Source organism: Sinocyclocheilus grahami, unplaced genomic scaffold, assembly GCF_001515645.1.
Source record: "Sinocyclocheilus grahami isolate Dianchi unplaced genomic scaffold, SAMN03320097.WGS_v1.1 scaffold858.1, whole genome shotgun sequence".
In the NCBI taxonomy this organism is placed as follows: Eukaryota; Metazoa; Chordata; class Actinopteri; order Cypriniformes; family Cyprinidae; genus Sinocyclocheilus; species Sinocyclocheilus grahami.
Window position 1 is genome coordinate 497,958 of NW_015506037.1, and position 25,465 is coordinate 523,422.

A 25,465-nucleotide genomic window follows, 5' to 3' on the forward strand; every position below is an offset into this window, starting at 1 on the left:
GACACACACACCGTAGAGATGGAATATAACACTAAGATAAGAAAAACATTATGTAACACTATATATAGAGAGAGAGAAACGTGTGATTGTTTAAATGAATGTCCAGATATGTTATTTACAGAACAAGTAGCTGGTGTAGATGTCTGGCCTCTCCTCTTCAAACCAATCCCTGCTTACCTTCAACACAAATATGCTGTACGTTTCCAAACAGGTGCTTCACAACCACATGATGCTGAAGGCATCCAGACCGAACGGGCAAACCAGCTCTGCAGAAACACACTCAGATCCTGTTACAGAGAAGAAACGAGAGTGTTTCTGCTGTCTGAGAGGCTGATGGATCGAGTCCTGATGCCATGGCTTTCACACATGAGCACGTGTAGACCTGCTCTGTTTCTGGCCAAGCTTTTATTCCAAGGTTTGTCCTCTTTTATTGGCTTTGATGCACAAGTGTGCACTTTAAACACAGCACTTTAAATCACACATTTGACATCTTCTCTAGTTTTAACGGCTCCATCCTTCAATAACAGCCTGTTAGTAAAGCTGAATGCATCTACTTCTGAAAACAGATCATTCAGCAACGTGCCGCTGCTTTCTAACGCTCTTGTATTTTCACGCTTCAGCACAAAGGCATGTATGAATGCTTTTTTGATATTTTAAATGAAAATTCTCAATGGACTTAAGCTGGTGATTTAACATTTTTTGTATCAATCAATCACAATTGATTACGGCGTGCCTAATCAATCTATTGCACTCGTTCTCACATGTTTGAGCAGTTCACTACCTCAACAAAGACTGCTGATCAAACTCTTGCATCTGTATATTTATATGTAATTGAAATGGAAAAAAAAGCAACCGTGTAAATTCTTCGTTTGAATAAAAAATAGGCCAAAGTTAAAACTAGATTGTGAACACTGCATTAAATGTATTTGTTTACCTGTGTGACTATTTTTGTCTCTAAAAGTAAAATCAGATGCTGAAATGACTAAATACCCAGCCGTTATTATGCAATCATTCTAAATGAATATGAATCAAACACACCGCTACAAAATATAACTGTAGATACTCTAAGGGTAACTTTGCTAAGATTTCACTCAGAAATAAAATTAGGAATATTTATTTATTTAGTCATTTATTAGACGCTTTTATGAAGTTATATAAGAATATAAATACCATTTACAAATATTTGGTCGCACCACCTGACATTTTATTGTTTTTTTGGTGGTAAAGTAATTTAAACACTTTGAAATGTTGTTTAACAAATGTAACTTGTTTAAACACATTGTTCCCAACTCAAAAATATGCATAACGTTCATTTGGAAAGATTTCCACAAACAAACATCTTTTAGAAGCTTTATTTGTCATTGGTCTTATAGTACATAAATATAGTTATTTCAGACTTTTACTTCACTTTTTAAACCAAAACATATGTGAGCCTGCAGCACAAAAGCAGTGTTGAGTCGCTGGGGGATATTTGTAGCAATAGCCAACAATACATTGTATGGGTCACAATTATACATTTTTCTGTTATGCCAAAAATCATTAGGATATTAAGTAAAGATCATGTTCCATGAAGATATTTAGTAAATTTCCTACTGTTAATATATCAAAACTTAATGTTTGATTAGTAATATGCATTGCTAAGAACTTCATTTGAACAACTTTAAAGATGATTTTCTCAATATTTAGATTTTTTTGCACCCTCAGATTCCAGATTTATTAATATTGTCCTATCCTAACAAACCATACATCAATGGAAAGCTTATTTATTCAGCTTTCAGATTAAAAAAATTGACTCTTATAACTGGTTTTGTGTTCCGGGCTCACATATTGCTGGTTCATGCTGCATTAACTAATGTTAACATATGAGATCCTATTGTAAAGTGTTACCACTTATTTAAAAGGTCATTGTTTTTCTTCTTAATATTTTAAGCCTAAAACATCACTTGTGGTGAAAATTATGTCATGACTGTTTATGAAAAATAAACAAATTGTCCTGTAATGTATCTACACATACTGAATTTTGAGAATTGTTAGTAGACTAATTAAACTAGTAAGAGTGGCAAAAGTGCCCATAGCTAAATAAAAAATACATAATTCAGATAGTAATCTTATTATTTATGGCCATTGGAGCCGTCACAAAGACCAACCTGAAAGTCCAGCAGAGCGCTAGTGCAGCAGTTAATACTATATATAACATCAGCTCACTCGTGTCTCGTGGAAGTGTAGGGCTGCTCCATAACGACATGTCTGGAGTCCAGTCCTCACTGTTGTTTGTAGATTGAAGGAGTCTATAATCTCACCATGCCTGCACGATAAAGGTGGTGGAAAGTATATGAAGCTCATAATATGAAGCTTTATTTGTAAAAACAAAAAAAAATGACGATACATAAATTGTAATCGTGTCTGCTTTGCCCGTGAAATGAGTCATAGCCCACAGCTCAGCAGGACATGCGTTTATGGCGTGAATGGAGCAAGACATCTCAGCAGTTCAGCTGTCTGTATGCTTTGCACAATATTAACAAACTGTACACTGAAGCAAAATCACCAGAACATTAACAATAACTGATAGAGCTCGTGGTTTATCTTGCAAGATGACGTCATGGTCTGTTCTGTCGTGCAACGCTCAGAAATGTGGACAAGCCAGTTCCAGCGTAATAACCTCCGAGTCGTTTCGAACTGGTTCTAATGACTTCTAATCACTTTTAGCGAGCACGAGGAGGCGACTGTGCTTCTCAAACAGAGGGATGCATGCTCAGATTCAGATGATCAGTACCGACTCGCTCTTTCAGTTTATTTTCCTGAATTTAGATGTGTGCAGCCTTCCATTTGAGAGACACCCATAGAAGAGCCCGGGGCCCCTGGAGGCCGAGTCCGCTACTGCCGCTGCTGCTGCTGTCACAGACACACCTGACCTACAGGACGACAGACAGACATCACACCTCTGCTGCTCTGTGCTCTTCTTCTTTCGCTTCAGCGGCGGGTGGCAAACATTACAGTGCATCTCCTCCACCTGCTGAGATGAGTGTGCAGCATCGATGAGGACTGTAATTAATATACAGTGCCTTGCGAAAGTATTCATACTTCATTTTTTTCACGCTTTGTTATGTTGCTGCCTTATGTTAAACAGCTTTAAATTACTTTTTTTCCACATAAATCTACACTCTATACACCAAATTGTTAAAGCAAAAAACTTTTAAAATCTTTGTAAAATTATTGAAAATAAAAAACGTAAATGATTCCATTGCATAAGTATTCATACCCTTATCTGGGACAGTTGAAATTCATATTGCTTGTAGATGTTACTACACTTCGGGTGAAGTTAACCTGTGGCAAATTCAATTGTTTACTTATTTCAGTTTTTTACATTTTTAATACATTTATGAAGTTGTGACAGTTCTGTTTTTGCTTTGTCAGTTTGGTGTATGGAGTGTAGATTGATGTGGGAAAAAGTAATTTAAAGAAGTTTAACATAAGGCAATAACAAAATGTGAAAAAATGTGTGAATACTTTCACAAGGCACTGTAGCTAAAAAATAAGAAAAGAAAATCTAAATTCTTTTAATTAAATTTGTGACCTTTACAAATTCTAATAATATCTTGAAAACTTGATACATTTCTTAAATTCTGAAACCACTTACACTTATTGACTTGATTTGACTTTCTAGTTTTTTTTTGTTTTTTTAAGTGAAAAAGCAATGAATGAAAAGTGAGTCAGTGTTCTGGTGTGAATCAGGAGAGAAATCTGCACAGATCAAGCACATGTTTAAACAGCTCTAAACACATATGTGGCTGGATTTTGATGCGAGAGACAACAGCAGATAGACTTTTTCACCGGAGGAAGAGTTATTATAGATTATGGACTCTTAAAATCGTCTTAATGCTGGATGTGTTTCAAGAAGTATCTCACACGAAAGGATCTTCATCATCACACTTGGCGAATAAAGCTCAATCTGATTCTCAAATCTAGATTTGACAATGCTCTGAAAAGCCTCTTGATAGATTATTATGGATTGTAAGCATACCTGTCTAAAGAGTACAAACATGACATTAATTGTCCTGCATGTTATGCTCTTAAAAATAAAGCTCCAAAGGCGGATTTGGACAGAGACCAATCAGTCTTTAAAAGAACCATTTTTTCTTACTGTGAACAACATTTTAGTCATCTGAGTGGTTCCTGGAGCCCTCAACACTGGACATTTTGCTTTAATCAAGCACTTGATTCAGGTGATCAGTTTAATTGTAGAGAATCCAAGAGCTGAACTGGGTGTTTGGTTAAGTAGACATGCATAATGTTAGTGGTTGGGAACCACTGATCTAAAGAACCTGTTGTCCAGTGAAAATGTTCCATGGATGTTAAAAGTTCTTCATGGAACCCTTTATTTTTAAAGGTATACTGTACTTCACTCTCAAATGAAAATTCTGTCATTACTCACTCTCATGTCGTTCCAAACCCGCAAGACCTTCGTTCATCTTCAGAACACAAATTAAGATATTTCTGATGAAATCCGAGGACATTGTTATAATAGTCCAGGTGATATCAGTGGTTCAACTGTAATTTTACGAAGGAGGAGAAGAACATTTTAATAAAGTTATTTTTGTTTTCTTTGTGCACAAGAAGTATTCACATAGCTTTGTAATATTAGGGTTGAACCACTGATATCACTTGGACGATGTCCTTCCTACGTTTCTGGGTCTGGGAAAGTTTCTTGTTCCCTTGCTGTCTACGGAGGGTCAGAGAGCTCTCGGATTTCATCAAAATGGAGGTCTTACGGGTTTGGAACGACATGAGGGTGAGTAATTAATGACAGAATTAAAATCTTTGGCTGAACTTAACTAACCTTTTAAGAGTGTACATGGTGATTTGAAGACACTGAACTCTTGGTTTCCTTCTGACTCCCGCAGCAGCCCGATGAAACATGAACTGGGGATTCCTGGAGAATGTGTTAAGCGGGGTAAACAAGTACTCGACTGTCGTCGGGCGGGTCTGGCTCTCCATCCTCTTCGTGTTTCGCATCCTGGTGTACGTCGCCGCCGCCGAGCAGGTGTGGAAGGACGAGTTCAAAGACTTCGTCTGCAACACACAGCAGCCGGGCTGCGAGCAGGTTTGCTTCGACCACTTCTTCCCCATCTCTCAAGTGCGGTTATGGGCCATTCAGCTGATCATGGTGTCCACCCCGTCGCTGCTGGTGGCTCTGCATGTGGCTTACAGGGAGCACAGAGAGAGCAAGTACAAGAGGAAGCTGTACCAGGATAAAGGCAGCATCGACGGAGGGCTGTTCTTCACCTACATCATGAGCCTCATCCTCAAGACGTCCTTCGAGGTGGCCACTCTGCTGGCTTTCTTCTTCCTGTACAGCGGCTTCCACGTTCCCCGCTTGCTCCGGTGCAACGAGAGCCCCTGTCCCAACACGGTGGACTGCTACATCGCAAAAGCCACAGAGAAGAAAATCTTCCTTTATATCATGGGCTGTACGTCTATCCTGTGCATTGCACTGAATGTGGTGGAGATGATGTATATCATATCGAAGCAGTGCTGGAAGTGCTTCAGTAAGAGGTACGCTCCAGTGCATGAAAGAAGCGGTCGGCCTCCATCCACGCTCACTCTCGGCTCACCGCCGTCGCTAGCCATGTCTAAAGACGAAGGCCTTCATTCTGCGCCGGCTGCAAAGGAAAGCCCAAAGCTTGCTGCTGCGTGAACACTTGGGCTTTTTCGTGCATGCTACACCAGTTCTTCTCCGCTGATGGCTCGTAGACAGCAAGGAATCACAAGAACAAATGCAAATAACAAACTAGTCACGTTGAGCTACGTTAGCATAACAAACAGAAGTATGAACTTTCAAAAGGGAAGAGCAAACACTTCTCATATCTTTTTGCTGTACTGTATTCAGGGCATAAATTCTTGCTATTTGAGTAGCATCTAGTCAAACTAGACGTCAGCATGCCCTCATACTCACAAACCATCAACAAAGACGACAAAATACAGCCCAGATGACATTAAATACAGGTTCGTTTGGAACGAGGGATAGTTTGTCGACCACAGTATGTCTTGTGTGGAGAACATTAAACTACTTACTATCATCAACTATTGAAACCAAACCTGTCAATTTTATTATTAAGACTGTTATGTCGATCATTTAGCATATTGTTGGGCCTGCGAAGTTTATGGTCATATTAATGTATTTATTTTTGTATGATAAATAATTGTGGTACTGTCCAATTACAGAACTAGATGAGACCCACTTTATATTGTCTTTAACTACTACGTACTTAAATTAATCATTTGATACAATGCACTTATTGTGTACATACAAGTTTTTATATCGTACTTGCATTTAAAAAATACCTTTCTGTAGATACATCTATAATTACACTGCAGACCCTTAACCCTAATCATACTCAATCATGGCCCTAACCCCTCAATAGCAGCTAAAGTGATTTGCAATACAATGAACGCAAGTACATTGTACCAAACTATTCATTACTTTAGCTGCAAGTACACAGTAGTTAAAACACCTAATATAAAGTGGAACCAACTGTACTTATGAGGACTGATTCTTTTACATGTCGAAAATAAACCTTGTCAGATAATCATGGTGGATCAGTGCGTTATTAAAAATTAAGTGGCTTGAGAACAGAAAGAAAAACTAAATGCCTCTACAACTTTAAAAGCACCTACCACTATGGACTGACATACACTATACGGACAAAAGTATTAGGACACCCCTTCTGAAGAGCAGGTTTGACTACTTTAGTAGTATTTCCATGAGTACAGATCTTAATGTTTAAGCATATAATTTATTCTAGGGAATTGTGTGCTTCTAATTTTATAGCAACAGTTCTGACAGGACCCTTTTCTATTCTAACATGACAATGCCTCTCTGTATAAGACAAGGTTCAAAAAGAAATGATTGAGTCAGTGTGGAAGAACTTGACCGGTCTGCTGGGACTTTAAATGCAGCCCTCGAGCCAAAAACTCTTCACCAAACACCAGTGACTTGTATATATAGGTACAGTCATTTTAGACGCTTCCAAAACTGTTGCAACAGAGATGGAAATACAACTTTTAAATACATGAATTATGTTTCCATCTTTGTTGCCAGTTTTAAAAGTGCCCTTTTCTTTTCTAAAGAAGGGGTGTCCCAATACGTTTGTCAATATAGCGTATATACAACTCTTTTTGTTTCCATGTATACATGGTATAATTGCTTTTTATACTGAGCTAATCATATGTTTGATCCCCTAAACATCCCTCACAGCGGTTTTATAATTTCAATAACCATGCAAGTAAGGATGAGACCAACACAGAGTAACAAAATGCAAGCTGTATTAAATTGGTTGCTATTGATTAACATGGAAATACAACTTTTAAATACATGAATTATGTTTCCATCTTTGTTGCCAGTTTTAAAAGTGCCCTTTTCTTTTCTAAAGAAGGGGTGTCCCAATACATTTGTCAATATAGCGTATACAACTCTTTTTGTTTCCATGTATACATGGTATAATTGCTTTTTATACTGAGCTAATCATATGTTTGATCCCCTAAACATCCCTCACAGCGGTTTTATAATTTCAATAACCATGCAAGTAAGGATGAGACCAACACAGAGTAACAAAATGCAAGCTGTATTAAATTGGTTGCTATTGATTAACATTGACAGGACCCTTTTCTATTCTAACATGACAATGCCTCTCTGTATAAGACAAGGTTCAAAAAGAAATGATTGAGTCAGTGTGGAAGAACTTGACCGGTCTGCTGGGACTTTAAATGCAGACCTCGAGCCAAAAACTCTTCACCAGACACCAGTGACTTGTATATATAGGTACAGTCATTTTAGACGCTTCCAAAACTGTTGCAACAGAGATGGAAATACAACTTTTAAATACATGAATTATGTTTCCATCTTTGTTGCCAGTTTTAAAAGTGCCCTTTTCTTTTCTAAAGAAGGGGTGTCCCAATACGTTTGTCAATATAGCGTATATACAACTCTTTTTGTTTCCATGTATACATGGTATAATTGCTTTTTATACTGAGCTAATCATATGTTTGATCCCCTAAACATCCCTCACAGCGGTTTTATAATTTCAATAACCATGCAAGTAAGGATGAGACCAACACAGAGTAACAAAATGCAAGCTGTATTAAATTGGTTGCTATTGATTAACATACAGACCGCTGGTGGCAGTGGTTGATCAAAGAGCCACACACACAACATTATTGACAAATTTCAGATTTACAAGGTAAACAGGACCAAAACAGTTTCTAATTATACACAGCACTACATAACATCAGAATTGATAATGATTCACTTTCAGCTGGATAGAAAAATGTCCAATGGAATATTAAAAATTACGAGTCTATCCAACACTCAAAAAGGAAAAAACAAAACTCCAAAGGCAACAGAAATGTGCTGAACAGCTTCATAAAGACACATGCTTTAGAGGTATTTCATCATCTACTGCAACTATAAAATGAGCTTAACATACACAGTTCTGTTAAGTAATAAACATCGCACTAGGGACCTTTAAGATAGTGGGGTGTGTAGTGTTTTCCGGATCATCAAACATCCCACTACTCCTTGACAAGCAACGATCATTCAGCATTCACCTTCAACTAGAGTTCAACTACCAGGTACAACTAACGATTGGGCACTGGTTTGCAGAAGGTTAGCCATTGACCTTATCCTGAGTTCAGACAACATGACACAAGGGTCTGGTACATTAATCCTCTTTTTGAAGGATCACCGTGGGTCGCATTTCATGAAGCTGCTTGAGAAGAAATTCATAGACACCCGAAAAAACCTTCTGCACCTCAAAGGTGACGTTGCTGAGCGAAGTCAACTTCTGGGGATTCTTAAATTCAACAAGTTGCAGGACTTCTCTCGAATGCAATTGGGCATCAGATCTTTTGCACACGACCGTCGCAGTCTTCAGGTGGAAAGCAGTCATTTTTTTGTGTGCATTTCCATTCAAGGGTACCGTAGCTTTCCTCTTCTGGGACGTGTTTGATTCCTGCAGAAACTGAAGAAAGGACACCTCAAATCCCATGGGCTTGAATGAACTCAGTGGTGTATTTTGACCAGAGGCATCTTCCTGTGCCATGGTAGTGCTGGAGGACGTGGAGTCAGAGTTCAAGTCCACGTAACTGACTGCAGAACTCCTTGTGTTTCTTAGTCTTGTCACCCTTTTAGGTCCGAAGGACTTGTCCGATACTCTCTCCCCCTTGCGTGGACGTCCTCTCCGTCTCTTAACTACCACAGATATCTCCGAGCACGTGTCTGTAGAAGGCTTTCCGTCAGACAGATCGGCATCCTCTGTGCTTTCTTTCTCAGAAGTAGGCTTGGAGAACTCGGACTCACTCTGGCCAGGCTCAGCGACTTCCTCATTCTCAGTCGTCTCGATGGAGCTCTCCGCTGAATTATCCGTGTCGTCGCTTCTGGAAGCGATGCGCTTGTATCTGGATCGGGGTAACTTTTTACAGTATATGAAGTTGCTCCTCTGTTCTTCCAGGTACTGTTTTGGGAGTCCATGCTGAAGATAATGTTTCATTATATTTCGCTCAGAACTGGTCACCGTTTCGCAACCCTTTATCATACAAGCATACTGCAGTTGCAAGCGTTTGGTGCACATGGCAGAAGCTTCTTCCTGCGTTTTCAAAATGGGTTTCCCATATTTGGTCCAGTTATTTTTGTTAGCTTTTCTCTTTTTAACAGCTTCCTTAACGGGTTTTTTGTTAGTTTCTCTGTTCTCTTTCTCGACAACGTCCGTTTCGTACTTCCTGGGACGACCGAGTTTAACCCCACTCTTGCCTTCCCGTGGGTTCATGAGCAGCCGTTTGTACACGTCTTGGTGTTTCTTCATGGTGTGTCGCAGTAGATTTGACCGTGTGCTGTATGCGCATTCACATCCTTCCATGGGGCATCTGAACATTCCTTCCACGGGGTCGACTTTTGAGAGCGTGGTTTCTTTATGCTCTTGATCGAAATGGCTGATATATTTCCAGAAAGCAGTGAATGTCTCTGAGCAGTCCGGTTGATCGCACTGAAACCTGCCTAGGTTGATGCTGCACATCATGGCACCTGCTTTCTCAAGGGTTAATTTGTGGAGCTGAAGGTAGTGCTGGAGCAAGTCTGGAACTGACTGAAAAATGCAAGAACAGTCTTTGACTTGACACCTGAACTCATCCACCTCTTTGACGTCCATGTCTAGCTTTTCGTCGCTCTCTTCACTTGTATCCTTGTCCTCGGCCTCCTCTTCATTCTGTTCCTCTTGACTGTTGACCTCAAATTTAGGCAAAGCAGACTGGTGCACAGCTTTATAATGTAGGATCAAATTGTGTTGAATTGTAAAAGCTGCCACACAGCCCTGGTGAACACAACGGTAAGGTCTGTAAGGACTGAAAATGTCATCGCCCTCTGTTTTTTTCTCTTTGGTTTTTTTGGGAGATTCTCTTGGCTTTGCCACTCGAGGCTTGCTAGGAGGTTTGGACTTTTTGTCCAAGGACTGATTTAGTGCTTGTACTGGCGCTGAAGGATTCTGGGTAAAAGGGGCTATCGGTAGAATCTCTTTTAATGGGGACACATGGGTCGGGCCAGAAATGGGGGGGGACTTTGTGGAAAAAAATCCTTTTGCGTTCTGATCCATCCTTGGAGTCACTGAAGAACGACCAGACACAATCACTGATGGCTGAAACGGCATCTGATTTTGCGGCGTTACTGTCGGAGTTCCCACTGCACGACTTTTGCCTCGAGACACAAAGGCCGATTGCTGGACAAGCGATGAAGTGATGCACTGTGATATTTTGACATTATCTTCTCTAGTGGTGCCCGATGCACATGCAACATTTTTCTGCTGTTGACGTGCATCTACAAGTGGAGTGTTTTTAACTGAATTGGGAATTTCTGGCACTGGACAAGGGCTTCTTATGTCACGCTCTGGGAGCCTGCGATTGGACTGAGACTTAATTTTCATCTTCTTTATGTCTTCCTGTGAAAATTTGTGAATTGTCAAATAATGGGCTTTGAGGTTGGAGTTGCGTGTGAAAGCCTTGGAACATTTTTGACAGCTGAAAGGGGCAACATTAAACTGGTCTTTCACGCGAGTAAGCATGTCATCTGTGTAATTGTGCAGCTTGACAAGGTGTTTAAAAAGAGCATCTTTTGTCATCGCACTGTAAGTGCAACCATTTGCGTCACATGCAAATGGTTTCACATAACTTGGTAACTCAACGGGTAACTCTTTGGACTCTGGCTTATTAAGCTGTTCACCATTCACCGCAGGACTATCCACAGTTCTGCTAACTTCACTGATTTCTCTGTCTAGGTCAAGATTCTCAAGAGCTTTTTGGATTTCCAACACTTCATCCACATTGGTTATGGATGTATGGTTGGACTGATCATTGACAGTACTTCCTGAAACCACAGATGAAATGGCGTGAATTAAGAGCTCATTTGAGCTCACCTCACCCAATTGCAATACTGACTCGACAGGGACTTCGGCTGTGTTTCCCACAGGTTGCTGCTCACTTTGAGGCTCAATCTGAATCAAGTTTGAGGTACATTGTGGATCCCCACTAACGGGACTTGCAACAGACATTTGTGAGCAGGAACTGTCGACACTCGATCCACGAGGCAAGCTGCTTTTTTTGTGTAGGTCTCCAGCCAATATCTGGTCACGTAGTCTTTCTCTGACACTCTTTTCAGACACCAGGTTTTGAGCAAGACTTTGCATGGCTGCCAGAAGTCCATCATTTGATAGGTCACTTGCATTGCTGTTGGTTGTTTTATCCTTGATATCTTTCATTTTGTTTAAAGTTTCAGCTTGAAGAATTTGACTGACATGATCTGATGAACCACTGTTCAGGCTGGACGTAGATTGGTCATCAGCCAACAACTGAGAAAGAAGAGGATCATGGACACTCTCATTAAACGGTGGGTTAGACATCTCAGAATAACTTGCTTGTAGCTGATGTTTGACACTACCAGTGTGCTGTATGACACTAGTTTCTGACATACGACTGCTCTGAGCATATGGACCACACGGGTTTGAAACCGTCTGATGTTCTTGTCCAGAGCTCGCACACAGATTTGACGGGCTTTGCTTCAACACTCCTCCCGTATGTTTGTCATTGCTAGTGTAGGTACCATTGGCTTGGGGAAAAGTGACATTCGGGAATAATTTTGGATCAAGAGGTCCCTTAGGCTGTGGCAGGTTCACATATGAAGACGATGTTGGATGAGGTGAGTTAAGAAGATCAAGAAATGAGCTGGGGAGGTCTGCTGTCAGGTCAGCTTCATCAAATGGCTTGCAATGAGCTCGCTTAGATAAATGTCCTCCCAGAGATTTGGGACTCTGGAATTCTCTATAACACCTGCGGCAAATGAACTTGCCATCTTTAATAATGGCAGGCCATTTTGTTCTTCTGCTTCGCTTAACTCTTTTGTTGTCCCCATCACTGGACACATTTCCAGTGTTACTCTGAGAACTTGGAGAACTCCCGTTTGATTGGGGAGTTTCATTGGTAGGCAGTGGTAAACCTAAAGCTGTCTCTCCAGATCTCTCCAACTTCACCAAAGACTGGGTATTGGTTATTGCAGAGAACGATTCATTGTTTGTTTGCTGCGGGTAAGCTGCTGAAGTATCTCTGGGAACAGAAATGTTCAAACTGTCAGTGTAAGGGGGCAACACAGACATTTGAGCAGTTCCCAGATTTGTCTCTGCTACTGAATTAACGGCTGCCGTTACATTAGGACTCATGACTTGTTGAGGAGGAATGAGATTGCCGAGTGAATGCAGACTGTCATCTGAGGTGCCATTGAGTTTTTGAACACTGTCTACTTGAGCTGGTGCTGGGTTAACATTAGGATTATTATGCGGTTGTAAAGTAGTATAGCTCATTACTCTCTGCTGTGCATTGTCACTAGAAGCTGCATTCACATGAGTAAAATGACTGCTAGGAAGCGTGTTCATGTTTTGGGTCACTGACTGAGAATGACATGTCTGTTGTTGGAGTACTGAATTGTTCCTGGGGTCCCACAAATGGTCTGCTGCCATTTGAGGCTGATTTGTGCCATTTCCAAGCTGAGAGAGAACAATAGGATCTAATATATTGTCCATTTCATTGGTACGGACATGCCCTGGGGAAGCAGTGACGTGAGAGGAGACAGAAGGATAGTTGGGGTTCGTACAGTTGTTTGGGAAAGTTTGTGAGCAGGAACTGTCGACACTCGATCCACGAGGCAAGCTGCTTTTTTTGTGTAGGTCTCCAGCCAATATCTGGTCACGTAGTCTTTCTCTGACACTCTTTTCAGACACCAGGTTTTGAGCAAGACTTTGCATGGCTGCCAGAAGTCCATCATTTGATAGGTCACTTGCATTGCTGTTGGTTGTTTTATCCTTGATATCTTTCATTTTGTTTAAAGTTTCAGCTTGAAGAATTTGACTGACATGATCTGATGAACCACTGTTCAGGCTGGACGTAGATTGGTCATCAGCCAACAACTGAGAAAGAAGAGGATCATGGACACTCTCATTAAACGGTGGGTTAGACATCTCAGAATAACTTGCTTGTAGCTGATGTTTGACACTACCAGTGTGCTGTATGACACTAGTTTCTGACATACGACTGCTCTGAGCATATGGACCACACGGGTTTGAAACCGTCTGATGTTCTTGTCCAGAGCTCGCACACAGATTTGACGGGCTTTGCTTCAACACTCCTCCCGTCTGTTTGTCATTGCTAGTGTAGGTGCCATTGGCTTGGGGAAAAGTGACATTTGGGAATAATTTTGGATCAAGAGGTCCCTTAGGCTGCGGCAGGTTCAAATATGAAGACGATGTTGGATGAGGTGAGTTAAGAAGATCAAGAAATGAGCTGGGGAGGTCTGCTGTCAGGTCAGCTTCATCAAATGGCTTGCAATGAGCTCGCTTAGATAAATGTCCTCCCAGAGATTTGGGACTCTGGAATTCTCTATAACACCTGCGGCAAATGAACTTGCCATCTTTAATAATGGCAGGCCATTTTGTTCTTCTGCTTCGCTTAACTCTTTTGCTGTCCCCATCACTGGACACATTTCCAGTGTTACTCTGAGAACTTGGAGAACTCCCGTTTGATTGGGGAGTTTCATTGGTAGGCAGTGGTAAACCTAAAGCTGTCTCTCCAGATCTCTCCAACTTCACCAAAGACTGGGTATTGGTTATTGCAGAGAACGATTCATTGTTTGTTTGCTGCGGGTAAGCTGCTGAAGTATCTCTGGGAACAGAAATGTTCAAACTGTCAGTGTAAGGGGGCAACACAGACATTTGAGCAGTTCCCAGATTTGTCTCTGCTACTGAATTAACGGCTGCCGTTACATTAGGACTCATGACTTGTTGAGGAGGAATGAGATTGCCGAGTGAATGCAGACTGTCATCTGAGGTGCCATTGAGTTTTTGAACACTGTCTACTTGAGCTGGTGCTGGGTTAACATTAGGATTATTATGCGGTTGTAGAGTAGTATAGCTCATTACTCTCTGCTGTGCATTGTCAGTAGAAGCTGCATTCAGGTGAGTAAAATGACTGCTTGGAAGCGTGTTCATGTTTTGGGTCACTGACTGAGAATAACATGTCTGTTGTTGGAGTACTGAATTGTTCCTGGGGTCCCACAAATGGTCTGCTGCCATTTGAGGCTGATTTGTGCCATTTCCAAGCTGAGAGAGAACAATAGGATCTAATATATTGTCCATTTCATTGGTACGGACATGCCCTGGGGAAGCAGTGACGGTGGAATGAGATTGCCGAGTGAATGCAGACTGTCATCTGAGGTGCCATTGAGTTTTTGAACACCGTCTACTTGAGCTGGTGCTGGGTTAACATTAGGATTATTATGCGGTTGTAGAGTAGTATAGCTCATTACTCTCTGCTGTGCATTGTCAGTAGAAGCTGCATTCAGGTGAGTAAAATGACTGCTTGGAAGCGTGTTCATGTTTTGGGTCACTGACTGAGAATAACATGTCTGTTGTTGGAGTACTGAATTGTTCCTGGGGTCCCACAAATGGTCTGCTGCCATTTGAGGCTGATTTGTGCCATTTCCAAGCTGAGAGAGAACAATAGGATCTAATATATTGTCCATTTCATTGGTACGGACATGCCCTGGGGAAGCAGTGACGTGAGAGGAGACAGAAGGATAGTTGGGGTTCGTACAGTTGTTTGGGAAAGGAGGAGGCTGGACAGGGGGATTCTGTGTCTGAACACTGGGCCCAGGGACCCTCTTTATTGGATTGACAACTTTATTGTGGCTTCCATTTACAGGAACTGATCTGAGTCTGGACTTGACCGCCGCATTGCTCTTCCTTGCTAGTTTCCACTGCGTGTAAAAGTCGGGATGAACAGCCCTCATGTGCTTAGTAACACTTCTGTAAGAGCTATAGTCTCGAGTACATGATTCATGTGGGCATTTGTGTCTCTCTTTCTCTTTCACCACTTGGGCAATGTTCGTGTCTACTGGTTTCACAGATTTGTTCTCCAATACTTGTCCATTATTTGGCACGGAAGCCATTTGTAGAGGAAGCGTCTGAGAAACAGGAGGAAGCATCTGACCCAACGAGACAAGTGGCGTTGCATTGTGGGAAGTCTGTGTTGGAGCCGTCATGTTACCGCTATACATGCTCTGATATGATGCCTGAACCGGAGCCAAAGGATTAGGATTGTACTGCCTAAATAGTTCATTGTTATTGTTGTATAATGGAGTAGCATCTGAATCAACTGTCTGCAGCTGACCGTCAGCTGGTGGGACAGGCAGAAAGTCCTCCAATACACTCTGGTATGAAGATGTAGACGGCATGGGATCTGAATCACTCATCAAGGCCTCCAGAAGAGATTCTTCTGGTCTATGCTGATTTAGGTGAGGCATGTGAGTGTCCACGGCTGACTGGCCCAGGTGGTCATTGATCTGGGGGATATGCTGATGGATGTGTTGTTGCTCAGGTTTACTTGTCCCAGAATGGACACACTCTTGAGCAGAAACCGTAAAAGCGCAATTTAGCATGTTTTCAACAGAATGCTTTACAATCACCATGCCAGATGGACGATCCTCCTGAGACCCTGTGCCAGTGTCGTTCAGATGGGTGACAGAGAGAGAGCCAGCCTGAGCACAGCCCTGATCGTTTGGATCTGAGTGGTCTGGATGAGGCTCTGCTGGTTGAACACTTTGACTGTCAGTGCACTGGCCTTCCACTTTTGTGACATGGCCCTCTGCATGGAGGTCTAACTCAGACTGTGAATGAAACACTTTACCACAGTCTGGTGCTTTGCAGGTAAATGTTTTGTAATGCTGTGCCTCATGGTCATACAGTTTGTAGGCTTCATTAAAAATCTTGCCGCAACCCGGAAACATACACTTAGCCTTGAAGACCGGGTGGTCTTTCTTATGTACAATAAGTTCGGTATTGGAGTCAAAGCTGGCTTTGCAATTAAGCTGTATGCAAATGTATGGTTTGGTGCCACAGTGCATCTGGAGGTGATCGTTTAGGTGATCGACACTGACAAACTGACGACGGCAATACTGGCACACCACTTTTGTGCTCTGCATTTCAAGGAAGCGCTTTGCTTCTTCGTTGTCGCCATGATCTTTCACATGGGCAACGAGATTACGGAAATATTTAAATCCCCTCCTGCAGCTATGGACCGGACAAATATTCCCTTCACAAGAGTCATTGGCATCTCTACGGCTAAGTTTGTTGGACTGCCCACCACAGCTATTTTTTGTTTTTTTCACTTTTTGATTTTCACTGCTTTTAGCTTTCAGGGCAGCTATGACAGGAGCTGCTGTTATGGGGTTGGCTAACTGCTTGCTAGTCTTCATTGCAGCGAGACGCTCTTTGCATGAAAGTTTCACATGTGATGCAACATGTGGTTCAAGAGTCTCTCTCGTTTCGAATGTCTCTGTACATATCGGGCAGGTGTAGCGTCCATCTTTGAAGTGAGTCTGCGCATGACGCACTATTCTGTGACCAAGGAACTCCTTATCGCATAAAACACAGTACTGCATGTAAGCTTGCCAATTTCTAAACCTAGCTGAGACAAAACCTTTTCCTCTCAACTTTTTCAACTCTTTGTTCTTCTGCCTCTGATCTGCCATTCCATTTAGTTCATTTGTTGTATCCATGAAACACTGTGAGACGTCCTTGAACTCCTCACTAAATATGCTGGTCTCTCCGCCTAAGCCCTCAGGGTCACCATCGTTCAGTTCATCAATGGAGGACACAATTGAGGCCTCCTCCCCCATAAGACCTAAACAGTGGCGTTTTAATGCCTTCCAGTTCCAGAACTCAGGATCAAAAGGCCACTGGGTTTTGAAGACTAAAAGGAGCTCGCATCGCAGCGAGTTTGGTACTGGTAGATCTTCCTCGTCTAGCTTCTGGTCTGGCTCATTGTAAAGAGTTTCCACTGCATAGTAGGAGTCCACGGTTGGCTCCAGGAGAAACTCTGTCAGCTGGCAGGCCCTTTTGACCTCCAGGTCCGAGGGCAAGAGGCAGGAAATGGTTTTGCAGACTGTGGCCTTGGTGCTTCCTTCGCACGACTCCAACCGCAGAGCTTGTATACAGAGCTCAACGCAAGTCGAAAGTCCAGCTTTGTCCATCTGGTGATTTAAAAAAAGGTATATTAAGTATTTAGCATCACATTTAAAATTAACTGCATGAAGTGAGAAAAAGAGAAGGCTCACCTCCGACTGGATGACTTTAATGAAAAAGAGCAGGTGGAACACAGTCTTAGACAGAAATGACATCTGACGGCATCGGTCCAAAAAGCCTTGCTCTGAAGACTCTAATCGTTTGAGCAGCTTCCCCCAGAACAGAGTCAACTCCCTGCCAGAGAACACATGACATCTCAAATTATTTAGAAATGAAAGACGACATTAAATTACCACTTGTATAAAGCCTTTTTTTAAGACAATTATCATAGCTGGAGCAAATTCTTATTTGCCATTTCCTAACTCTACATTGATTATTCTGGCACTGGTAACGTTTGTGACTTGCCAAGCACAGTAGGAGTCCTCTTGAAGAATCTGACGGGTCAAAAAAGCAGAACACAACGTAAACGCAGCTTTCTCATCACCGTCAGCCTCAAGGTTGCAAATCATCTCTAAAGCATCACGACAGTCCACTCTTGAGAGCTGAAAAGGTAGGGAAAGAAGTCGCAGATGTAAGCCGTGTTTGATATCTACTGAAGAATGAAGATGTACTTCCAAAAACCTTTAGACAACAATCAAGCTTGAATTCACACCTTTTACATAAGATGTACTTAGATTTAGGGTGTTTTCACATCTGTCTTGTTTGGTTTGAATGAATCGCACTCAAGTTTGTTTCCCCTCTTGTTGCGGATCATTTGGGCAGGTGTGAATACAGCAATCGCACTCGGGTGCGGACCAAACAACCGTACCCAGACCCAGCTGAAGAGGTGGTCTCGTTCAGCTTCCAAACCAACTCTGGTACGGTTGAATGTATGAACCAATGACTGGATGACCTTAAGCACACGTGTGGTTTTGTTTACAGTTTCTGGTTCACTTGCAAAAAGTGCAGTGTGAAAGCGAACCGCACCAAACCAAAACAAATCACTGTATTTGGTCCGGACCAAAGCAAGTGAACTAGCGGACTTTCCTGGTGTGAATACACCCTTAAGATTTGGCTTATAAAGATGATACTTTCATAACTACTAAATCTGAAAAGAAGTGGTGAGATGCAGACATAGAAGCACACAACCAGTCAAAAGTTTTTGAACAGTAAGATTTTTAATGTTTTTTTTTTTTAAGAATTCTCTTCCGTTGACCAAGCCTGCATTTATTTGATCCAAAGTACAGTAAAATTTTTATTTTTTTTTTTTTTAAGAATTCTCTTCCGTTGACCAAGCCTGCATTTATTTGATCCAAAGTACAAAAACAGTCATATTGTAAAATATTTGTACCATTTAAAATAACTGCTTTCTATTTGAATATGTGTTAAACTGTAATTGATTGCTGTGATGATGTCTTCAGTGTCACATGATCTTCAGAAATCCTTCTAATATGCTGATTTGCTGCTCAAGAAACATTTCTGATTATTATCAATGTTGAAAACAGTTTCAGGATTCTTTGATGAATAGAAAGATCCAAAAATCAGCATTTATCTCAAATAAAAGGCTTTTGTAAAGCTTGCAGTCAGTATCATTTTTTTTTTTTTTTTAGGAAAGAAATGATAGAAATTAACACTTATTTAGCAAGGCTGCTTTAAATTTATCAAAAGTGATGATAAAGACATTTATAATGTTACAAGAGATTTCTATTTCTGATAAATGCTGTTCTGCTGAACCTTCTATCAAATTCTACTCAGCTGTTTTCAACATAATAATAATTGTTTTTTGAGCATTGTTTTTTTATTTCTGATCATGTGACTGGAGTAAAGATGCTAAAAATTCAGCTTTGAAATCACAGGAATAAATTACATTTTAAAATATATTCAAATAGAAAACAGCTATTTTAAATAGTAAAAATATAGTAGTCAACATTTGAAGTGGATCAAAAAAGTTCATGAAAGCTGTCCCAAGACAAGAACGCTTTTTGGCTTTAGGTTTTAGGACAACTTTGAAGAAAGGTTTTGATTCACTTCACAAGTTGACTAGTGTGCTTAAAAATGTTACTGTTTTTGCTGTATTTTGGATCAAATAAATGCAGGCTTGGTGAGCAGAAGAGACTTCTTTAAAAAACCTTAAAAATCTTACTGTTCAAAAACCTTTGACTGATAGTGTATATTCTCAGTAAACGGTCCACTCAGAGGCTTACCTCTTCCATTACAACTTCCTGCGGAGCAGCAGAGCACAAACAAACCAGGTACATCTGCTTAAAGTGTGCCTTCTCCTCAAATTCAGAGAGCTCAGCACAGGCCTTGGCCAGCGACGCAGCCTGATCCACACTGCTCTCTTTGATCAGGTGCTTCACTCGCATCCGCAGCAGTGTTTGTCCTTCCAGAGCGAGGAACTCACAGACTACAGAGAAAAATAAACACTTTTTTAATGCTGGTGTATTACAGATTGACAGGTTAACTCTACCAAAATGTCAGTTCTGCTGTCAGGCCATATTAGAAGAGGAGAGAAACGTAAACGATGTGAGGATAACGAGCAGCACCTTTCTCTTGCGGCGGCATGTGGTTCGTGAGAATGCCCTGCAGCGTAGGATTGCTCCAGACCCCTTGCTCTCGTGCGATGGTGGCGAGGATCATCAGATTGCTCATTCCCTTCTCCTGGACCAGAGGATGGGCAATCTGCACAGACATGACAGCACACAAAATAAAACAGTGGAACACGTGCATTTGTGACCCTGGACCACAAAACCAGTCATAAGGGTAAATCTTTCAAAATTGAGATTTATACATCATCTGAAAGCTGAATAAATAAGCTTTCCATTGATGTATGGTTTGCAATATTTGGCTGAGATACAACTATCTGAAAATCTGGAATCTGAGGGTGCAAAAAAATCTAAATATTGAGAAAATCATCTTTAAAGTTGTTCAAATGAAGTTCTTAGCAATGCATATTACTAATCAAACATTAAGTTTTGATATATTTACGGTAGGAGATTTACTAAATATCTTCATGGAACATGATCTTTACTTAATATCCTAATGATTTTTGGCATAAAAGAGAAATGTATAATTGTGACCCATACAATGTATTGTTGGCTATTGCTACAAATATCCCCCAGCGACTTAACACTGCTTTTGTGCTGCAGGGACACATTTGTTGTTGACTATGGAGTTAAGGACTTATAATTTTCTTGTCCATTACTGTAGAAGACGTCAAAGCTGACCAATGCAAAAACTAGTATCTAAGAACTTCAGTCTGGTAAATTTACCTGGACAGATGTCCTGAACCTGTCCCACAATGCATCTGGGATATTCCGGGGCAGAGAAAGCAGCAACTCTGCACAACTCCTACAGGAAGAAAGGCAACAAATACTTCTAAACTCAAACAACAAAGTAAAAAAATAACAGAAAAGAACAGATAGAAAAGATAACCAGCTTTTATTTCCAAGTGCATACTTACAGTGAGAGCCGTTCGAGCAGGACTGGCACCTCTTCACACTGGGTGGAAAGGTACGGCGACGCCTGTGCAAAGCTCAGCAGTGCAATGATGTAAACCTCCAGAACTGGTAACGGCTCCTCCTCAATCCTCCACAGACTGGCATACTCCACCAGCGTCTGCAACGAGCACACATGCCCATGTCAATGCAACACCCCCAGCAGCCTGCCCTCACTTGGCAGCACATGCGCGTTAGAGGTACTTGAAAGTGGCAGCAATGATCGATCATGAAAACGGTGATCATTTGACATTCAAAAAATCTAATTCAAAAATAAAAGCTTCCGTTAAGTGCAAGACTTGCCAATCTGTCACAAACATAACATTATAATGAGAGCACTGCTGTAAGAGAGTTGTGATTTCTTTGTGTTTAGTTGACTGTTTTAGTGTTTTCTTCACTGCTTTTGTGCTCCAGAGTCACATATGGTTTAGTGAAAGAAATACATGTTAAACGATTACTAAATCTCTAAATGTTTGGCTGCCTGCTCCAAATGCCATGAAAACACCCTGCTTGTTTGATAAATACATTTTTAAGGAATTCTCAATCGTAGATGTTAGAGAAAAAAATACGGGCAGGAGTCTGGAAACACCAATATCGTCCTATTCTCTGTTTTCAAGCTTATCCAGACCTGGAAATGACTCAAATCAGATTCCATACTTTTCTCTACTGTGCATGGTGGAAACACCAGTCAGAAAACAATGTTTCTACAAAACAATGACAGCCATTTTTGGAAGAGTGGATAACTTTTTTTTTATGAAAATACTGAAAAATCAACATACAAAATCAATGCCCCTCATTGTTTGAAAGTGTAATTGTTGCAGGGGCTGTTCTTTAAACTCTTCAAAGACACATGAAGAAAGGGAGGAGCAAAAAGGCATGGAAAGCAAGACACCAGCAGAAATCTATCAGTAATTAGAAAGCAATCCTGCCCCTCGTCAGTGGAAATTAATATTAGCTGCTTCAGTCCCAATTGATGGCCTATAAAAAGGTGTCTCATGACCAACGTCTCACACAAGAAACATTTCATGATGGGTAAAAGCAAAGAACTCTCTCAAGACCTTCGCAACCTTATTGTTGCAAAACATACTGATGGCATTGGTTACAGAAGGATTTCTATGTTAAGAACTACAGATCAGAGTTCATAGAAGAGGCCCACAGATCCGTCAAGATTTGAAGACTGTTTGTGAGGAAGAATGGGCTAAAATCACACCTGAGCAATGCATGCCACTAGTTTCTTCAGACTGCTGTCATTACCAACAAAGACTTTTGTAGGAAGTATTAAATACATTTCAGTAAGCGTGTTCAATACTTTATCCCTGGGGCATTCCATTTTATTACACAACTTAATTTCTGAACTTATTTGTTCACGACGCGGCGGTGTCGTGTCCGGTGTAGACACGGTTCACTGTTTCGCCACCAAGCAAGCGGCGCGTTAACTCCTCGTCTGCATTAGGCTTGCCGTGATAGACGGTGCTGACGGTGTTAAGCCGCAACACCGGTTACGTCACTTGCCCACCGCGGCACAGACCCCCACCGTCGTTTTGATTTCTTTATAGTAATAAAAATCATTTAGTTCAGTAAAAGAACAGACACTACAATTGAAAACTGAATGCGGCTGCTCAATGCAGCGTGCCGAACGACAGTCGCATCACAGATCAGATTTCATTTCTCCAGTGAGGAGAGTAGGCATGGGCCGATTACCGGTTTCAAGGTATACCACGATTTGAAGATTACACGGTTTCAAAACCGCTAATATTTACCGTTATACAGTCCCTGCGGTATGCGCTGTTTTTCATGTCTCCTCAAAGACTGAAAGTGTAGGAATCCCTCAGCTTGAGTGCAGTGTAGAGAGTAACACGAGTCTCCTCCTGCTGTTGGTGCGAGCGAGCGGTCAGTCACGTGTGTGTAGGACGGCCGAAAGAGCTTCCCCTGGAACTCACGCGATCGGCAACCGGACGTTTTTTGTCTTATTGCAAGCAACCCGTCTCTGTTCTGGACTTGCACAAACTGCGTTGCAATGCAATCGTTTTCCAAAATGTAATTTATGTGAAAATATGAAGTCTGTAAACACCCGTTAACACAGGCCAGAGACGCTGAAGACGGACGCACAGAGAAATACTGCAGCAGGCAGATCACTCACTGTTCATGATGCACGAACTATTGGAAGAAATTCCTCAATATTGATTTGGGGGTTTATATGAATGTGTTTCTGAGGGGAACTGACTGTCTTCAGAAAAGTTTACGTGGTATTTTCTTTTCATCTGGTCTCTGTATAGTTCATATTAAAGCAGTGTTTCAGCGCAGCTGCTTTGTTTACAGCGGTGACCAATGAAACGCTGTATCTGCTGCTCCATGAGCGCCTCCTGCTGTCAGAGAGAGAATCTGCGTCTCATTCAGAGCTGCTGCTGCTGTTTGCTTCGTTCAGGCATGTAGTATAATTTCACAAAGCTAGTCAGAACATTCTGTTTTTGCTTCAAATTAGGTTATTATTAAATCAAATTATGTATATAAAATTATATAACTAAATGATATGTATATGAATTATATAACTAAAATAAAATAACTGTAATTACAGATTTAGGTTAAATAAAGATGTCAGTATGTTTGATGTTGTATTTTGTTGTTGCATTCAAGCAATTGACGCCGAACTGCCGCTAATTCGAAAGTGAAAGTAAAATGTGCACGGCGCTTTTAAGCTATTTAAAAGCGGAGGAAAGCAGGGAAAAGAGGGAACGCCCCGCCCCCACGGTGATACCGGTATTACCGGTGTTGTCTCACATGGATTACCCGGTGGGAAAATGTCCTCACCGTCACAACCCTAATCTGCACACGCTATCTTTGAAATGGGAATCGTTCCCACATTTCTTGTTAACATCTTCCATTTATGGAAGACTGCTCACGCTCCAGAAACGTCCCTGCTGTCTCCCTCAAGATCTGAGGTGTCCCTCAAATGAGCACTGTGATATTCTCCAACAACCTGAAGCCTACAACAGCAGCCTACAGCACTTCCCGCTCACCCTGAGCTCAGAGAACAGATGAAACATGACCGTCTTACAATACACACACATCTACATCTCACAGAGAAACATCCCAACAGATATATAGGTCAGTGGACCATCAGAGCGAAACACGAGCACAGCAACTTACTGCAGCGGACGACAGAGAGACACACGCTTAATGCAACGGAGAAATAAACTTCAACTAAGGTACACACAACGCAAAAGAGCTCTCCAGGAAAACAGACAGCGAACACTGATCTTAATGCTTTTTCTGCAGTTAAGTTGATAAATGCTGTCTGTGTAGATGATGATGTGCAGCTACTAGGGGTGTAATGACACACGTATTCGCAACAAAAATTGTCAGTACAGGTCTTTCAGTTCAGTACATACTAGGGCTGAAATGATTCCTCAAATACAAAAAAATCATTGAGACAAATTATTTACCTCGAGGCTTCATTTAGTCCATTTACTGTAACTTCACACAGAACACTGTGTTTCCCCACAGAGCATTATTACTGACGCACAAACTGATAAACACTGGACATATTTAAGACCGTAAATCAATATGGTGGCTAGTTATGATGCCCCTACGTTAGCTATGTTTTGTGAAAGACTAAGTGCCATTCATGTTGATTGTCTCATTCTCTCTCTGTGACACACACACACTCTCTCTCTCTCTCTCACACACTCACGCACCCAATCAAGCACGGACACACAGGGACACACACACGCACGGACACACACACACACACACACACGCACACACACACTCTCTCTCTCTCACACACACACACGGACACACGCACGCACGCACAAACACACACGCAAGCATGGACGCACACACACAGGTTTGTTTTTGTGAAAAGTGGGGACATCCCATAGGCGTAATGGTTTTTATACTGTACAGACCGTATATTCTATTGTCCTACACCAACCCTACCCCTAAACCTACCCCTCACAGGAGACTTTCTGCTATTTCAGATTTTCAATACACTCCATTCTGTGTGATTTATAAGCGTTTTGAAAAGTGGGGACATGGGGTAATGTCCTGAAAAGTCCCCTTCTCCTTGTAATACCTGTCATACCTTTATCATTATACACATTTATGTCCTCCACACACACACACACGCACACACACTCTCACACGCGCGCGCGCACACACTCTCTCACACACGCGCACACACACACTCACACTCTCTCACACACTCACTCTCACACACACACACTCTCACACGCGCACACACTCTCTCACACACACACACTCTCTCACACACACACACTCTCTCACACACACACACTCTCTCACACACACACACACACACACACACACTCTCTCTCTGACACACACACACACACACACTCTCTCTCTCTCTCTCTCTCTCAC

General features: G+C 41.5%; 3 protein-coding genes across 3 annotated transcripts in view; 1 reads left to right on the plus strand and 2 right to left on the minus strand.

Moving 5' to 3' along the window:
• Positions 1-4,854, minus strand: part of LOC107563135 (guanine nucleotide exchange factor DBS) — a 15,373-nt gene extending 10,519 nt beyond the window's left edge. Inside the window, exon 1 of the mRNA XM_016247923.1 lies at positions 4,838-4,854. Within this exon, the coding sequence (XP_016103409.1) occupies positions 4,838-4,854 (17 nt within the window). The remainder of the gene's footprint in view (positions 1-4,837) is intronic.
• A 55-nt stretch (positions 4,855-4,909) lies between these two features.
• On the plus strand, positions 4,910-6,049 carry gjb7 (gap junction protein beta 7). The gene has a single exon (XM_016247940.1). The coding sequence runs from the start codon at positions 4,916-4,918 to the stop codon at positions 5,693-5,695; it is 780 nt and encodes a 259-aa protein (XP_016103426.1). The 5' UTR covers positions 4,910-4,915; the 3' UTR covers positions 5,696-6,049.
• Positions 6,050-8,133: 2,084 nt separating this feature from the next.
• Positions 8,134-25,465, minus strand: part of LOC107563158 (zinc finger protein 292-like) — a 21,574-nt gene continuing 4,242 nt past the window's right edge. The window contains exons 2-9 of the mRNA XM_016247954.1: positions 21,049-21,203; positions 20,858-20,936; positions 20,132-20,267; positions 19,790-19,992; positions 18,012-18,148; positions 17,699-17,840; positions 14,972-17,614; positions 8,134-12,980 (exon numbers count right to left, since the gene is read on the minus strand). Of these exons, the coding sequence (XP_016103440.1) occupies positions 8,718-12,980; positions 14,972-17,614; positions 17,699-17,840; positions 18,012-18,148; positions 19,790-19,992; positions 20,132-20,267; positions 20,858-20,936; positions 21,049-21,203 (7,758 nt within the window). The 3' untranslated portion in view covers positions 8,134-8,717. The remainder of the gene's footprint in view (positions 12,981-14,971; positions 17,615-17,698; positions 17,841-18,011; positions 18,149-19,789; positions 19,993-20,131; positions 20,268-20,857; positions 20,937-21,048; positions 21,204-25,465) is intronic.

Excerpts from the sequence above, each read along its gene's own strand:
- gjb7 (XM_016247940.1), top strand. The coding sequence starts at position 4,916 with ATGAACTGGGGATTCCTGGAGAATGTGTTAAGCGGGGTAAACAAGTAC.